Source organism: Delphinapterus leucas, chromosome 16 (genome assembly GCF_059928025.1).
Source record: "Delphinapterus leucas isolate spDelLeu-1000000601 "Yukka" chromosome 16, BTC_Dleu_Yukka2, whole genome shotgun sequence".
NCBI classification, from domain to species: Eukaryota; Metazoa; Chordata; class Mammalia; order Artiodactyla; family Monodontidae; genus Delphinapterus; species Delphinapterus leucas.
Genome location: NC_143144.1, coordinates 72193061 through 72212045, shown reverse-complemented (window position 1 = coordinate 72212045; position 18985 = coordinate 72193061). Strand labels below are relative to the sequence as shown.

At 36.9% G+C, this 18985-nt stretch overlaps 1 protein-coding gene across 1 annotated transcript in view; it reads right to left on the bottom strand.

Annotated features, from left to right (window-relative positions):
* ATRNL1 (attractin like 1) overlaps positions 1-18985 on the bottom strand; it is a 683604-nt gene that overhangs the window by 510903 nt on the left and 153716 nt on the right. Inside the window, exons 17-18 of the mRNA XM_022568674.3 lie at positions 18505-18693; positions 7011-7229 (exon numbers count right to left, since the gene is read on the bottom strand). Coding sequence (XP_022424382.1) covers positions 7011-7229; positions 18505-18693 — 408 coding nt within the window. The remainder of the gene's footprint in view (positions 1-7010; positions 7230-18504; positions 18694-18985) is intronic.

Below are 18985 nucleotides of genomic sequence, written 5' to 3'. Positions count from 1 at the left end.
GCTTACAAGAGATTCACTGTAAATAAAAACACACAGACAGAAGATTTCCACTTCTGCCCATGAAGGTTTAACTGCTGTGAGAACTGACCTCTAGTGTAAACATAAGAAAACTGAACAAAATATATGAAACAACTACTTTCAAGTATAACAGGCAGCTCAGGAATGGCATCCCTGAGAAAAAGACGACAAAATATGACTGCCCTGGCTTGCTATCTGGAGGCAGATTTGAGGATGCAGCCCAGGGAGGAAAACCCAAACCCTCGTTTAGTTGAGGAAACAAAGAGCAAAGTTCAGGGAGGCCAGGGTGGTTAGGCTTTGTGGGGCAAAATACTAGAGAAGAGAGAGTTGCACACAGCAATCTATAGACAGGTCCCCTTGAATCTTTGGTTAAATAATGAATTGAACACAGTGTGAAACTCTATGAAGCCGGAGAAAGAACCATCCAAAAACAGTAAGTAAAACAATGTCAGGAATTCACGTAGGACTAGGAATAGCTTATACTCCCAAGAGTCAACGTGGAGAGACCTCTTAATACAAAGAGCATTGTATGCAGAACACAGAAAGGCACTGTCTTAGTAGTGGAAATAAATTAGCACTGAACTTAGGGCTGCTATGTACAGGCCATGACAAATATTAAAAACAATTTTTGAAGTAACACAACTGAATGCCAGAATAAAGTCCAACACACTTAAAGAAATAGAACAAAAGTGAATAAGCTAGAAAAAAATCACAATGTCCAGGATAATACCACCAAAAATAACCAACCTGGAAATTTTGATTCATAATCAGTTAAAAAAAAAAAATATATATATATATATATATATATATATATATATATATACGCGTGCCAATAGAAACAGAGAAAGAAATGGCATACCAATTGGGATGAGTAGAGAAGGATTTTTAAAACAGCTATTAAAAGTATGCTCCATATACTCGAGAATACAGAGTAAAATATCAACATAAGAAGGAGAAAAATGGAAAATATAAAAATGACTAAAATTCAATTTCTAAGATGAAAAAATATATACAATATTTAAAATAAATTTAATAAGGAAAAAACCGTCTTTTCAACAAATGGTGCTTATAGCCATGAACAAAAGAATTAAGCTGGATCCCTATCTCACACCACACACAAAAATTAACTCAAAACAGATCAAAGACCTAAATGTAAGAGCTAAAACTACTAAAGCCTGAAGAGAAAACATAGGTGAAAACCTTTGGGATCTTTTATTATATATGATTTCACAGGCATGAAACCAACAGCACAAGAAAGAATAGAAAAAATAGATAAAACATGAAAATTTAAAACTTTGGTGGGGACTTCCCTGATGGCACAGTGGTTAAGAATCCACCTGCCAGTGCAGGGGACACGGGTTCGATCCCTGGTCCAGGAAGATCCCACAGGCTGCAGAGCAACTAAGCCCATGTGCCACAACTAGTGAGCCTGCACTCTAGAGTCTGCGAGCCACAACTACTGAGCCCGCGTGCCACAACTACTGAAGCCCGCACGCCTAGAGCCCATGCTCCTGAACAAGAGAAGCCACTGCAATGAGAAGCCCGCATACCGCAAGGAAGTGTAGCTCCCACTCGCCACAACTAGAGAAAGCCCTCGTGTAGCAATGAAGACCCAACACAGCCAAAAATAAATAAATAAATTTATTTAAAAAAAAAAAACTTTTGTGCTTCAAAGGGCACTATCAAGAAAGTGAAAGACAACCCACAGAATGGGTGAAAATAATTGCAAATCAATCTTTAGTAAGGGACATATTCAGAATATATAAAGAACACTCACAGTTCAATAATAAAAAGACAAATACCCCAATTAAACAATGTGCAAAGAATCCAATAGACATTTCTCAAAAGAAGAAATACTAATAGCTAATAAACACATGAAAAGATGTTCAACATCATTAGCCACCAAATGACTGCAAATCAAAACCACAATGAGATACTACTTCACACCCACAAGGATGACTACAATCAAAACAATGTGAATGGAATATTACTAAGTGATAAAAAGAAACAAAATTGAGTTACTTGTAGTGAGGTGGATGGACCTTGAGTCTGTCACAGAGAGTGAAGTAAATCAGAAAGAAAAAAATAAATACAGTATGCTAACGCATATATATGGAATCTAAAAACAAACAAACAAACAATGGTGCTGATGAACCTAGTTGCAAGGCAGGAATAAAGATGTAGACATAGAGAATGGACTTGAGGACATGGAGTGGGAGCGGGAAGCTGGGGCAAAGTGAGAGTAGCATCCACATATATACACTACCGAATGTAAAGTAGTTAGCTAGTGGGAAGCAGCCGCATAGCACAGGGAGATCAGCTCCATGCTTTGTGATGACCCATAAGGAGGGGGTGGGAGGGAGGCTCAAGAGGGAGGGGATATGGGGACGTGTGTATGCATATGGCTGATTCACTTTGTTGTGCAACAGAAGCTAACACATATTGTGAAGCAATTGTACTCCAATAAAGATCTATTAAAAAAAAAAAAGATGTGAAATAAGCAATGTTGGCAAGGATGTAGAGTAACTGTAACCCTCACGCACTGCTGGTGGAAATGTAAAATAACACAGCGGCTTTGAAACAGTCAGGCAGTTCCTCAAAAGGTTAAACATGGTTACCATATGACCTAGGTATTCCATTTCCAAAGTAATGAAAATATGTCCACACATAAACTTGTACATGAATATTCATAGATGCATTATTTTAAAAACCAAAAATTAGAAACACTCAAATGTTCATCAAATGACGAATGAATAAACAAAATGTAGTATAGTCATACAATGGAATATTATTTGGTAATAAAAAGAAATGAAGCACTGCTATATGCCACAACATGGATAAACCTTGAAAACACTATGGGGTGTGAAAGAAGCCAGTAAAAGAAGACTACAATTATATGACTCAATTTATATAAAATCTTCAGGATATGTAAATCCATAGCTGACAAGGGTGGGGGGTGGTTAAACAGGCCATGACTGCTAATAAGTACAAGGTTTCTTTAAAAGATGATAAAAGTGTTTTTAAACTGACTGTAGTGATGGTTGTATAACTCTGAATATACTAAAATCCACTGAGTTATACACTATAAATGGGTAAACTGTATGGTATGATGGTTAGTCTTATGTGTTGATGAAGCTGGGTTATAGTACCTCAGGTATTTAATCAAACACTAATGACCTCCTCCTGAGTGTGGTAGGGACCTGAACATAAGATGGGATAGTCATTCTGATGATTAGGTTGTTACATGGCACAGTTGGCTTTGAGAAAGGGACATCATCCTGGATGGACTCAGTCAGATGATCCCTTAAAAGGCATTAGTCTCTACTTGAAGGAGATTCAAAGTGTAAGTGATCCCATTTCAGTTGTCGAGACTCTACGATGCGAGTTCTGGAAACGGAAGGGGGATGAGGGAGAGAATGTGAGCCTTCTTTCAGAGCCGAAGTGGTCCCTGGCTGACAGCCAACTAGAAAACAGTCACCTCAGCCCTACAATTGCAAGGCACTGAATTGTGCCAACATGTGAATAAGCTTGGAAGCAGATTCTTTTCTAGAGGGCTGGTCAAGTATTTTGTAAAATGTCCTTCAATGTCATTTTGTCTGATGTTTTCTGATGACTAAACCAGGTTATAGATTTGAGGGAAGAATACCACAGAAGTGAGGCGCCCTTCTCACCACATCATATCAGGGGGTATGTGATATTAACATGACTTATTACTGGTGTTGTTAACCTTGATCACTTGTTTATGGTGATGTCGCCTTACATCCTCCACTGTAAAGTTACAGTTTTTCCACATCTACACTCTATTCACTAGGAGTCACCATGTCCAACTCACACTCAAGGGGAGAGAAATTAAGCTCCACTTCCTAGGGGAATGAGTGTCAAGGTACTTGTGGACATACGTTCAAACCACAACAGTAATTAATAAATATTTTTGAGGAAGATATTTGGAAGCTACACAAATATATTTTTTCTCCTTAAAGTTTCACCCACTAATTTGAACATTCTTAAGAAGACTATTCTTACGGCACTTATTACTGTGGGGTTCTAACAGCAATTTTTTATTTCCCTCATTCATTCTAACATTTATTATTTGGAATTTTCTGTAAGGAATATTTATCCATTCTCACCCATTTATTATCTATTCAATCACTTAAATCACATGGATATGTATTCTGTTCTTTGGCTTACAATCCAACACAATCATTATTTTTTGCCCAGATTTGACCCACTAAGAACTTTTCTGGTTGGCTGTGTCCCTTTGACATGCTCCCATCCTCCTTTATTTTGTTTTGAGCACTTTCTTACTTTCTGGCATTAAAGAATACTTCAGGTTCACCTTGTGTTCTCCCTGCCCCAGCCCTAGAACCAGCCATTACTCCACAGAGCCCTGGTTCCTTTCATCGGAAAATGGTATTTAGAAACCAGGATTGTGGGCACTGAATGTGCTCATTGCTACTGGGGCATCATGGCTTCCAGGCCCTCTTGGAGAACTGAGCTAGAAAATATATGTATATATACCTCTGCGTATATATATTAAATATTAAAATAAACTTGAATTCATGCTTATACTCTAAACCAATACCAGGATTCTTTTTTCTTTCTTTTCTTTTTTTTTTCTTTTGGCCATGCCGCACGGCATGTGGCATCTTAGTTCCCCAACCAGGGATCGAATCCGTGGCCCCTGCAGTGGAAGCTCGGAGTCCTAACCACTGGACCGCCAGGGAATTCCCCACAGGGTTCTTTATAGTCTTTACTCTTCGCATGTTTTTTTAATAGACCTTCATTGGAGTATAATTGCTTCACAACACTGTGTTAGCTTCTGTTGTACAACAAAGTGAATCAGCCATATGAATACACACATCCCCATATCCCCTCCCTCTTGAGCCTCCCTCGCATCCTCCTTGTGGGTCATCACAAAGCACGGAGCTGATCTCCCTGTGCTATGCTGCTGTTTCCCACTAGCTAACTATTTTACATTCGGTAGTGTATATATGTCGATGCTACTCTCACTTTGCCCCAACTTCCCCCTCCCACCCCGTGTCCTCAAGTCCATTCTCTATGTCTATGTCTTTCTGTGACCGTGGGAAACCTGGCTCACATTAAACACAATTAATTTATATATTTGTCCAAACCTACTAAACATATAAAGTATTGTTAGAATTGTTAATCTGTACTATGTGAGAAACAAATTTACCAATCAGAATATAATGTTTATGTAGGTTTTTTTCTTTAGTTTTACAGCACCCAGCCAAAACGCTGTTTTCCAAGGTTACTTAGGTCAGCTCATTATTTTGATGAGGTTATGGCATTTGTAATACAGTTAAATTTATTTCTCACAGTTTGCATTCCCTTATGGGATCCCCTGACATGCTGGTTGAGTTTTTTGTTTAATTTGCCGTCAGGAAAGTTCTTTCTTTGTGGTATACAATATGGTTTGACAAATGCATAGAGTCATTATGAACTACCACAGTGTCATAAAGAAGAGTTCCACAGCACAAAAAATTTCATTATGAGGTCCCCTTGAAGGCAATTCCTACCTTTACTACTTCTGGCAAATAACTGATCTCTTTTCCATCTCCATAGCGCAATATGTAGCCTTTTGGTCTGGCTTCTTTCACTAAGTAAAAGGTATTTAAGATTCAGCCATGTTGTATGAATCAATAGTTTGTCCCTCTTCTTGGTTTTCATATATTCCAAAGTTTATGTAGAAGTACCACATTCCCTTAGTCCATCTGGTTTCAGTGCAACACACTGTCAGCGCCGCACCTAAAGCAAGTTCTGCAGTATCTCCCCACTTTTTTGCCTCAGAATGTTCACTGGTATCATGATAAGCTATTAATCAGACATGCTGGCACAGCTCAGAAGTACAATACCCGCAGAGGCATCACTCAACCATCAATGGAAGAGAGTTAGTGGATAAATTCCCCACCCCCACCCCCAATCCCTGAGGGTTAACTCTGAGAAGCATTCTGCATAGTTCTTCATAGGTCCCTAGTGTGTCTGAGCTCAAATTTCCCAGTATAGTAGTCAGCCTAATAATGTACATATTATTGGTTTTTCTCCCGACTTTGAAACTCTCTGTTCCCTCAATTGTGCTTCCTAGGTTCATCTCGTAAATAAACTATCTCACCCAAGTCTTTGTGTCTTCTGGAACACTCTTTCCCCAGACAGCCGCATGATTCATTCCCTCATCTACTTGAGGTGTTTATTAACCATTACTTCTAAGTGAGATCTTCTCTTACCAGTCTTTTAAATTGCAAGCTTTATCCCCCTTCCTTGCTTTATTTAATAGCACTTATCACCACCTAACTTCATATACATATATATGTGTGTGTAATTAATTTTATTAATTTCAACTCGAATACAGGCTCAATTAATGCAGTGATTTTAGTCTACTTTTTTTCATTGTTATGTCTCTAGCATGTAAAACACTCTTTGCACATAGTAGGCACTCAATAAAAATATACTGAATAAATTAATTTTTCAAGAAGGTTGATTTTATTCCATATAAGAACAGACTCCCTATTTTAAAAACTCTAAAAACTTTACTGACCTTCAAAATTGAATGGTACCAAATACCAAGGGTCAAAATAACTCTATCATGGATATTATACAAAATGTTCCCATACTTAGCCTGACTGGATCCCCTGAGCTGCCTTTGAATTTTAAGATAGTATAATATTATAAACAATAAAAGACTACACTACAGTACAGAAATTTGGTATGAAACCAATATTTTTTTTCCTTTTAACAGTTCACATGAAACCAAATCTAACAATTATGTACCATGCATCTGGTCAGCCTGTTTAATGATTCCAAACATAATACCACCTATAAAACAAACATGGATATAGGAAAGAATTTTTTTAATCCTTTAAATTTGAGTCTTATTTTCATTGTTTTTTTTTTCTAAATCTTTATTATAAGAAAGGAAAGTAATTCCTGGTGTCCTTGAGCAGAAGCTAAAATTGCTTTCATCACATTTTTATTACCTGGACACTGGATAAAGGACCACTCATAGTTCTTCTCTTTAGGACAAACACTGGTGTCAAGAACCATCTCATTATTTTGCATTCCAACAAGCTTCATTGGTCCCCGGGAAGACCCTTCAATGCAGTGTCCTCTTCCTGTATTACTAGGATCGTTGCACCAGCCACAACCAGGCTGCTCCAAACATTGTCCACAGGTTCTCAATCCAGAACAGTTTTGAGCTGCATGGCAGGAACATCATTAACAAGTATGTTATACGACTTTATATTCAAATAGAATTGCAAGCTAATGGAAAAATAAATATGATCTGAAAAAAGACAGTAAAAAGTCATCTATAGTTAATGTAAACATTTTATGTAATAATAAGAGACAGTAATTACTTCAAAAGCAAATAAAACACACATTATGAACAAAGAGGAGATGAATGGACTGACTTGAGGGTGAATAAAGGTGTGGTACCATGACAGGGAGAAAAACGAAGTCAGCATTTTAAACACTCCTGAGAACTTTGCCAGTATTAAGACCTTTCGGGAACTGATCCTGGGGCCTACAGACAACATTGTCTGTGATATAGAGCAATATTAGTTGTTCTTGTTGTGCCTAGGGAGGGCCTTCAAGGAAAAAATCTGCATCTTCCTGTGAATGTCCAGTGTAAGTCATGCTTACCCACTCCCTGGGATAGCTGAACCCAGCTGGACTGCCTCTCAGGGACAATGGTCTTCCCAAGGGTCCAAGATACTAGCATTTGCCGGCCATGTGATGTTTAACAGCAACCTCACTCAAAGAGCCGAACTGAATGGGAATATGGAAACTGGATACTCTGCCTTAGCAGGCAACCAGCAGGACAGGCTCTCTCTGACTTTCAGGGCTGCAGAATACCACCTCAAGAATCACTCACTGAAGCTCAACCTTTATTTGCTTAACTGATGTATAGACTATGAGCCTCAACTAAGCCTGCGAATACTGTGATGTCTTTTCCAAGGATGAATATATTACAGTCTGCCATAATAGTCATAATAGCTGCTATGTGATGTTTCCGATTTTTAATTCACAATCATAGTACCTTATATCAGGCTGAGACTTTTTAAAATTAGTTTCACTGATGTTTTGCTAGCAAAGGTACACTTTGTCTTGGGACTTATTTATCCATATAAGATAGTGCATAGGTACAAAGTACCATGAATGATGCCTTCTAATAGCATGCTAGAAAAACCTCAGAGGAAAAAAAAACGGTAGACTTCTGGGGGTCTCAATTTCATTTCTGTCATGGTAATAACTTAACTGCCACTCAGTGTTTTAATGTTACTGGAAACAGAAATGTTCCTCAGAAAGCTGCGAATAAGAATAGTGCAAGCTTCTCAGTGAACATCAGGAACTCAATATAGTAGGCTGTGCAGGGATAATACAATACTGGTTTAAAGAGTTCATCAATTGCAGTATGATTTGTTGTTATGAATTTTTTCAGTGCTGAGCATTTCACAGACCGGATGTAAGAAAGTGAAGAATGAGTACCATCTCCTATATTTCCTTAACAATAAATTTAAAAGGAAGAATATTCTTTGCGTCATTGAACACAAGTCAATGTTAACCCTGTAGATAAATAATTCAGTGACATGAACATACTTCTTTTTGAAATTTTTTAAGCAGTAAATGGTGCTAAATGGCACTTCATTTAAAATTTCCTTAGATAACTGGACATTTTATATATTACCATACTCCTCCCTAGACTTTTTGCTGTGAAATATTTCTCTTTTATCTGTGATTGTAGCTAGCCCACAGTATCATTGACTAGATTATTCTAATTGTCTTCAAAACTATATTGGGTTGCTATGAAATCAATGGGGAACAATGTAAAATATCAAATTAGGTATGCTATCTTGACATTCTAATTTACTATCATGTGATGAATTGAAGTAAATCTTTACTAGATCGCACCCAAAATAAATCTAGGCTTTATATTTATAGTCTATAGATATCTCCTAGGAAAATAAAATTTATTTTAGGATTACCTTTTTAAGGAAAGATAACCAATCAAATGTCTTGAAGAAGCATAATGTACAATTAAACCTAAACTATTTTCAAACACAACATACCTGTTATTGCTTTTCAAACAACTGGGTAAATCTTAGATGAAAGAATCCTGCCTTTCTTACACTGACTGAATGACAAACTATTAATAGTGTCTTTATCTATTAGACTTTAGGCTTTAATAATGAATTACAAAATGTCATCTTCAGAGCAACGTTCTATTCTCTTATGTTTTATTTTAGGTATGAAACTATTACAAAAGGAAATGTTGGTTTAGTTATTACTCAAGAGTGGAGAGTTGGGCTTCCCTGGTGGCGCAGTGGTTGAGAGTCCGCCTGCCGATGCAGGGGTTGCGGGTTCGTGCCTTGGTCCCACATGCCGCAGAGCGGCTGGGCCCATGAGCCATGGCCACTGAGCCTGTGCGTCCGGAGCCTGTGCTCCGCAATGAGAGAGGCCACAACAGCAAGAGGCCCGTGTACAGAAAAAAAAAAAAAAAAAAAAGAGTGGAGAGCAACACGCATTGCTGAAGAATTAACAGAATATTCATTCTTTAGTTTGTAATGGAGACTAAAAAACTGAGACGCTAATGTTTTTTCTTTTCTTACGGAAAACAATAATATAGGAAAGCTTTTGTAGACTGTGCTATTTTGAGTAAGTTATGGCTATTCTGAAGACTATGTATGAGCTATAAGTAATTAGAGCAATTATTTTTATTTTATTTTATTTTATTTATCTTTGGCTCTTTGAAAGATTAATTCTAACAGGTCCTCGCAGTGAATATCAAAGAAAAACCCCTTTGTGATTCCAGCATGGGAGGGGAAAAGGAACAATTTTGAGATATGCCAGAGCACTGTTTTTCTTACCAAGGCCTGGAGAAACAATTTAACAGAGCCTAAACTACTGGGGTTTTATCAGAGCCTAACTGACCCGGCTAAAGGGAAATAACCAACTCTAACCTGCTCTAATCTTTCATGTGGGGGGAAGAGAAATATACAACTCCAGCTCCCTCCAGCCATGGTGTACCACCTAAGAGTGGAAAAAAAGACTGAGTACCACTAGTGAAGTGAAGTTCACAGAACAGTATGGGGCACAGGCTCACCGAAAGAATGAGACCTAATCACAGGACTGTAGAATACTTCCCCTCCCGCACAACCTACTACTACATTACTAAAAGCCTATTTACAGTAGTTTCTTTCAATGTTTGTTGGTTAAAAACATGGAAGAGAATTAAACGTTAATAGAGAAGGAGTTTGTTTTCCATAAGGAGTGGGTCACTGCCAGGTAAATACTATTTCCAAAAAACACAGGGGCTCCTTGAGGCAAAGTAAAATGCCCCTCTTCCTCACAAGGATATATAGGGCATATAATTTTAAAAGCTATGGAACAAAAATAACTTCTATGAGACATCACCAGTTCAAATGAGCTATATATATAGCCACAGGGAAGGCAAATGTGACAATAGACATAACAGTGAAAGAAAAGACCTATGGAAATGAAATATCCAGCAGACTAGACTAACTGCTCAAGGAACAAACTGCAGAAGTAGAAAATAAGCCTCTATAACAATCAAGAAAACAAAAGAAGCAAAAGATCGAAAACAAGAGATGCCAAAGCAGGACTGAAGAAGTCACCTGTGCATGCCTAGCTGACAATCCCACCAGCAGCAGTTATCATCATTTAGTTCAGCAGTGGTAAAAATGCAATTCATACCTGTGTTCAAATAGTTAATCATTTTAAATTTACCCTTCAAAAAATGCAGTTACAATTTTTACAGTGGAGGGTTCTCAAAAAAATTCACTCTGAATAGATAAAAAGCCCCAAATTTGGGCTTCCCTGGTGGTGCAGTGGTTGAGAGTGCACTTGCTGATGCAGGGGACACGGGTTCGTGCCCCGGTCTGGGAAGATCCCACATGCTGCGGAGCGGCTGGGCCCATGAGCCATGGCCGCAGAGCCTGCGTGTCCGGAGCCTGTGCTCCGCAATTGGAGAGGCCACAACGGTGAGAGGCCCGCGTGCCCCAAAAAAAAAAAAAAAAAAAGCCCCAAATTTTTAAAAACCATAAAAAAGGAAAAATATCTGAATCTCACTTAGCAAACAAAGAGATGGAAAGTACAAGTGAATTTAAGAGATATTAAGCTTGTAGGTGGATCAAGATGACAAAGTGGAGCTCACCTACAAACACATCAAAAATACATCTACAGGTGGAACAGTTTTCACAGAAAACTAACTGGAAACTGGCAGAAGATCTCAAAGCTGTAAGAAAGATCCCCAAGTAACTTGGTAGGACAGAAAAAAAAAAAAGGCATCAGGACAGATCTGAGGCCTGTGGGAGGAATCTGTGAAGGAGGGAGGGACACATGGGCAGGTCCTTGCCCTGAAAAGCCCCCCTGCAAGCTGGGAGGAGCCTGGACTGTGCTCAGAAAGAGCATGCACCTGCTGGCTTCCTATCTATCTGTGCAGACAGACCAGTGCTGACAGCTGCCACCTAACTGGACTTCCTGCAAGGGAAAATCCAGCAACCTAGGATACTCTACCCAGCAAGCTTATCATTTAGAATAAAAGAAGAGATAAAGAGTTTCCCAGACAAGCAAAAACAAGAAGAATATAGCAATACTAAACATAACCTAAAAGAAATATTGAAAGCTCTTCTCTAAATAGAAAAGAAGCAAGAATCTATAGGAAAGGGAAAATCACAATAGGAAAGACAAAAATATAACAGGATTGATCACTTAAATAAGCCAGTACATAAATTTAAAAACAATCAAAAAAAATTTTTAGAAGTGATTATAACGACAATTAACAGCAAACGGATAAACACGAAGATGTAAGATAGAACGTCAAAATCACAAAATGTGGGGGAGGGGAGTACAAAACCATAGATTTTTTAGAATGTGTTTGAACTTACATGACTATGTCTAAAGCAAACAGATGTAGTTATGGGTTAACATACTTCAAAACCAGAATAATCACAAATTAAAAACATACAGTAGATTCACAAAAAAGAAAAAGAAACAACATAATACAAAAGGAAACCATCAAATCACAAATAGAAAAATATAAAGAAGAAATGAACACAGAAGTACTATAAAATCAACTAGAAAACAAGGCTTAAAATGGCAATAAATACATATTTATCAATAATTAGCTGAAATGTCAATGGAATAAATACTCCAATCAACAGACACAGAATGGCAGATTGGATTAAAAAACAAGAACCTACAATATGCTGTCTTGTGAGACTCACTTTACGGCATATAGACACATATTGATTGAAAGTGAGGGGATGGAAAAAAATATTTCATGCAAATGGAAACAACAAGAAAGTGGGGGTAGCAATGCTCACATCAGACAAGAAATACTTTAAAAGAAAGTCCATAAAGACAGACAATGAAGGACACTATATAATGACAAAGGGATCAATACAAGAAGAGGACATCATACTCATTAATACATATATGCACCCAATATACAAGCACCTAAGTACATAAAACAAATGCTAAGAGACATAAAGTCAGAAAGTAAGAGAAAAATAAAGATGGTAGATTTTTAACACCCCACTGATATCAATGGACAGATCTTCCAGACAGAAAATCAATAAGGCAACAGAGACTCTAAATGACACAATAGAACAGTTGGCCTTAATTGATATCTACAGGACACTACATCCAAAAAGACCAAAATACACATTCTTTTCAAGCACACATAGAACATTCTCTAGAATAGACCACATACTAGTATACAAAACAAGCCTCAACAAATTTAACAGGACAGAAATTATTTCAAGCATCTTTTCTGACCACAATGGTATGAAACTAGAAATCAACCACAGAAAGAAAAATGGGGGAAAAAGGATCACACGAAGGCTAAAAAGCATGCTATTAAAAAAACCAATGGGTCAATGATGAAATCAAAGAGGAAATCAGAAAATACCTCAAGACAAATGACAATAAAAACACACTGACAAAATCCATGAGAGGCAGCAAAAGCAGTCCTAATAGGGAAGTTCATAGCAATACAGGCCTTCCTCAAGACACAAGAAAAATCTCAAATAAACAACCTAACCTACCACCTAAAAGAATTAGAAGAAGAAGAATAAACAAAACCTATAGTCAGCAGAAGGAAGGAAATAAAGATCAGAGAGGAAATAAATAAAATAGAAATCAAAAAACAATAGAAAAGATCAATAAAACCAACAGCTGGTTTCTCACAAAGATAAAATTGAAAACATCTAGCCAGGCTCACCAGTAAGAAAAGAGAGAGGACCCAAATAAACAAAATAAGAAGTGAAAGGGGAGAAGTAACAACTGACACTACAGAAATACAAAAAGTCATAAGAGAATAAAAGAAAAAGGCATAAAAATATGAAGAGTTATATGCCAACAAACTGGACACCCTACATGAAATGGAAAAGTTTCTAGAAATACACAGCCTACCAAATTTGAGGCAAGAAGAAACAGATAATTTGAATAGACTGATCACTAGAAGTAAAAGAGAATCTGTAAAAACAAAACAAAACAAAAACTCCCTGCAAACTAAAGTCCAGCACCAGACAGCTTCACTGGGGAAGTCTACCAAACATTCAAAGAAGAATTTATACCCATCCTCCTCAAACCACTCCAAAAGAATGAAGGGAAGGGACACTCCCAAAGTCATTCTATGAAGCCACCATCACTCTGATACCAAAACCAGACAAAGACATTACAAAAAAAGAAAATTACAGGCCAATATCTTTGATGACTATAGATGAGAAAATCCTCAAAAAAATAGAAAACTGAATCAAACAATACATAAAATGAATCATACACCATGATCAAGTTGGATTCTTTCCAGGGTGGCAAGGATGGTTCAACATACACAAGTCAATCAATGTGATACACCCGATCAACAAAAGGAAAGACAAAAACCACATGATCATTTCATTACACGCAGAAAAAGCATTTGATAAAATTCAACATCAATTCATGATAAAGACTCTCACTAAACTGGGTATAGAAAGAAGATATCCCAACATAATAAAAGCCATTTACAACAAACAAAAGCCAAAATAATATTCAATAATATAATATTCAATGCTGAAAAGATGAAAGCCTTCTCACTAAATTCAGGAACAAGACAAGTATGCTCACTTTCACCACTTCTACTCAACATAGTACTAGAAGCCCTAGCCACAGCAATCAGACAAGAATTGGAAAGAAAGACATAAAACTGTCATTATTTGCAGATGACAGTATATGCTATATATAGAGAGAACCCTAAAGACTCCATACAAAGACTATTAGAATTAATAAATGAATTCAGCAAGGAAGCAGGATACAAGATTAACATATAGAAATCTGTTGCATTTCTTTACACTAACAATGAAATATCAGAAAGTGAAAGTGAAAAAACAATCTTGTTTAAAATCACATCAAAAAACTAAAATACCTAGGAATAAACTTAACCAAGGAGGTGAAAGACCTATACACTGAAAACTACAGAACACTGAAAAGGAAACTGAAGATGATTCAAAGAAGTGAAAAGATATCCCATGTCCTTAGACTGGAAGAATTAATATTGTTAAAATGACCACACCACCCAAACCAATCTATAGATTTAATGCAATCCCTATCAAAATATGCATGGCATTTTTAACAGAACTAGAACAGATTATCTTAAAATTCATACTGAACCACAAAAGATCCAGAATTGCCAAAGCAATCCTGAGGAAAAAGAACAAAGCTGGAAGCATGACCTTCTCAGACTTCAGACAATACTACAAAGCTACAGTAATCAAAACAGCATGGTACTGGCACAAAAACAGACATATGGATCAATGGAACAGAATAGAGAGCCCAGAAATAAATTCACACACCTACAGCCAATTAATCTACGACAAAGGAGTCAAGAATACACAATGGAGAAAAGACAGTCCCTTCAACAAGTGGTGCTGGGAAAGCCGAACAGCTACATGTAAATCCATGAAATTAGAAAAATCCCTCACATCACATATAAAAATAAACTCAAAATGGTTTAAAAACCTAAAGATAAACATGACACCATAAAACTTCTAGAAGAGAACATAGGCAAAACATTCTCTGACATAAATCATATCAATGTTTTCTTAGGTCAGTCCCCCAGCGCAAAAGAATTAAAAGCAAAAATAAACAAATAGGACCTAGTCAAACTTAAAAGCTTTTGCCCAGCAAAGGAAATCATCGACAAAATGAAAAGACAACCTATGGAATGGGAGAAAATATGTGCAAACAATGTGACCAACAAGGGGTTAATATCTAAAATATACAGACAACTCATACCACTCAATAACAAAAAAACAAACAACGCAATCAAAAAATGGGCATAAGACCTAAATAGACATCTCTCCAAAGAAGACACAGAGATGGCCAAAAGGCACATGAAAAGATACTCAACATCACTAATCATCAGAGAAATGCAAGTCAAAGCCACAATGAGGTATTACCTCACACCAGTCAGAAAGGTTATCATCAAAAAGTCTACAAATAATAAATGCTGGAGAGGGAGTGGAGAAAAGGAAACCCTCCTACACTGTTGACGGGAATGTAAATTGGTGCAGCCACTATGGAAAACAGTATGGAGGTTCCTTAAAAACTAAAAACAGAGCTACCATATGATCCAGCAATCCCACTCCTGGGCATATACTCAGAAAAGACAAAAATACTAATCTGAAAAGATACATGCATTCCAATGTTCATAGCAACACTATTTACAACAGCTAAGACATGGAAAAAACCCAAGTGCCCATAAAGAGATGACTGGATGACTGGCTTAAGAAGATGTGGTGTCATAAATAACGAACGAAATATTGCCATATGCAGCAACATGGAAGGACCTAGAGATTATCATATTAAGTCAGACAGAGAAAGACAAATATTATATGATATCACTTATATGTAGAATCTAAAAAAAACGAATCTATATACGAAACAGAATCACAGACATAGAAAACAAACTTACGGTTACCAAAGAGGAAAGGAGGGGGTGGGGGGAAATAAATTAGGAGTATGGGATTAACAGATACAAACTACTATACATAAAATAGATAAGCAACAAGGATTTACTATACAGCACAGGGAACTATATTCAATATCTTATAATAAACTATAATGGAAAATAATATAAAAAAAGAATATATATATGTATATATATATATAACTGAATCACTTTGCTATATACCTGAAACTAACACAATATTGTAAATCAACTATACTCCAATAAAAAAAGGCAAAAACAAGAGATATTGATATATATCCACAAATTCCAATGACTATTTTAAGATTTCCAATAAGAGTAAATAGAAGAAAACAAATAATTTGACATTAAGGAACATTTTTAGCAGATGACGGAAAACTACTCTCCAAATTAAGAGCGAACGAGAATCCATTTTTGAAATCCACATCAACTACTGTAAAACTGAATTCAAATAAACTGCAAATTTTTGAATACCAAGGATAAAGAGAATAGTCTTAAAAGCTCTCAAGGAAAGGAAAAAAAAAGATGTCCCACAAAAGAATGAAAATTAGATTGGCATGAAAATTCTTATCCACAACACTGAATGCTAGACCTTCTAAGGAAACAACTTATTTAGAACTCCACACCCAGGCATTTAATCATTCAAGTGAACATGAAAAATACACTTTTAGACATGCAAAGACTCAAAAAGTTTACTAGTCACACATTTATTTGGAAAGAATTACTGAAGACTATGTTCCAGAAGATGAACAAATGAAAAGAATGGAATATAAGAAAGATTTGTGAATGGAGAAGACAACTTAGACTTAACTCTAAATAATTTTTAGAAAGTTCTTAAAAGTTTAAGAGCTTGGAGACTTTCCAAGTTCCTTTTTCCCTACCTTTTAGCCTTTTTGTATTGTGAAATACAGCACACATACATAGAAGTACATAAAGAAAAATGTGATACTAATAAATTATTTTAAATGAATACTCTGTACCTGCATGCAGCCTAGAAGCAGAACATTGCCTCCTTTGTACCCTTTTCCTAACCAGCACCACTAATCTTTTCCAGCAGCATCCACTATCTGACATTTATAAGAATAACTTTTTACCTTACCCTACAGTTCTACCTAAAAAATTCATTCCTAAACAATATAGCATAGTTGTGCCTATTTTCAACTTTATCTAAATGGGTCATACGTATATAATCTTTTGTGAAACAAACACAACAATCAAGGCAGGAGAAGCTGAGCAATGTCTCAACTCCCCACAAGTCTCCAGGACTGGTATTTCAACCTTCCTCAGCAGCTGGCTCCTAGTTATAAGATGTTTTCCGTGCTAGCAAGACCATTTTATGCCTGCAACACCCCCTTGTCACACACTTGATCACGTACGTCCCCATTCCTTATCAAAATTCCTAAAATGGGATAGCAACAGGGAGCTCAACCCATAACAGGTCCAGCCATACCCATCCCAGGAACACCTCTCCACTTGATGCCAAGAGCCTGGAAGAATAAATGCACACAACAGCTACAGCCTGCAAGTTCTAGCCTACACTGTGGCAATTACCACTTTGTCCCAGCTCTTCAAGCAACACTGGTGCCCGACATGGAACAAATATGGATTTGGTTGGGTCCCTAGGGGAAGGAAACATCCTCCCTGGGAGTAATGTAAGGTCTGGAAGAGACAGTTAGTCTCCACCTGTATTGGCTTAAACAGCTGCCTCTAAACGAGGGCACTCATCTGAGCAAGAAGGGCTTATAACTGGATGACCATGCTGCCTCATAACTACACAGTACCTAGTAACACAGACTGTCAGGTGCTTCCTCATTCTATAGTCCTTATAAAACATGAGACCAGCAAGAGGCAGGGTCTTCCCCCGAAGCACAACCCACAGTAAGCTCAGTACTGGCCTGATGACACAACTTCCCATGTGACGCCAAGATTATACATCTTGCAATTGCAGCAAATATACCACCACTGATATATCCTTGCCAAAAAACTACTTAACTTTTAATCTAATCATGAGGAAACAATTAGACAAATCCAAGTTGGAAAACCTACAAAACAACTGGTGTAGGTTCTTTAAAAAAAAAAAATCACAGTTATAAAAAAAGACGACACAGGAACTGTGCTAGATTAAAGGACACTAAAGAAGCACAACGAAGCAATGCGATCCTTCTGAAGTGAGCACTTTCATGAAGTGTTACTCTGTTTTCAACACACGCTCAGAGTTCAGGGGAACACAAATGTGGCAAAATGCTCATAGCAGGGTAATAGACTCAGGGGAATTCAAAATGATGGTATAATGTAAATCAGGGTTACAGCATTAAGAGGTTTTAAAACTAGCTTTTACTTGTAACTAGCAATTTTTAATTATAACTAGTGACAATATTTTTTCTCATTTTTTAAACTTCCTCAAATGTTCAATTTCTCTGTCCATCACAGAAAAGTGATTTATGTTGCAGTTAAACAAAAAGGGACTCTAGAGAAATACTTACGAGAGCAGGTGGCAGTCTGCCACTCCAGACACTGTCCATATGGAAAAGAGATTATGTAGGCATTCGAGTCAACGCATCGCTTCGTGCTGCTGCACCACATACACTCCATTCCGTTGCTGGTACAGTTGGAACACGACGTCCTTAAAGAACATGGCTTTTTGCAAGGCCTTGCATTTTGATTTGGACTGACTGGAATAAATCAGCAAATATAATTATTTTATTTGTTAACTGCTTTCTAACACAAGTATACGAGTTTCGTTCATTTTGTTGTTTAGGGAATGTTTCAATTAAGCCAAGTGTGGGATAAAAATTAGAGTTAAAATTGTATGATAAGGTAAATGAGAATGAAGATGACATGTCAATACTTCTTAAATTTATTATCTAATTTGAAATTTATAATACCTTGGAAATTTTTAATCGTTTACAACGTACATAAAATTGTATAATTTAAAATTTTTTAATAGAAATGTAATACATGACC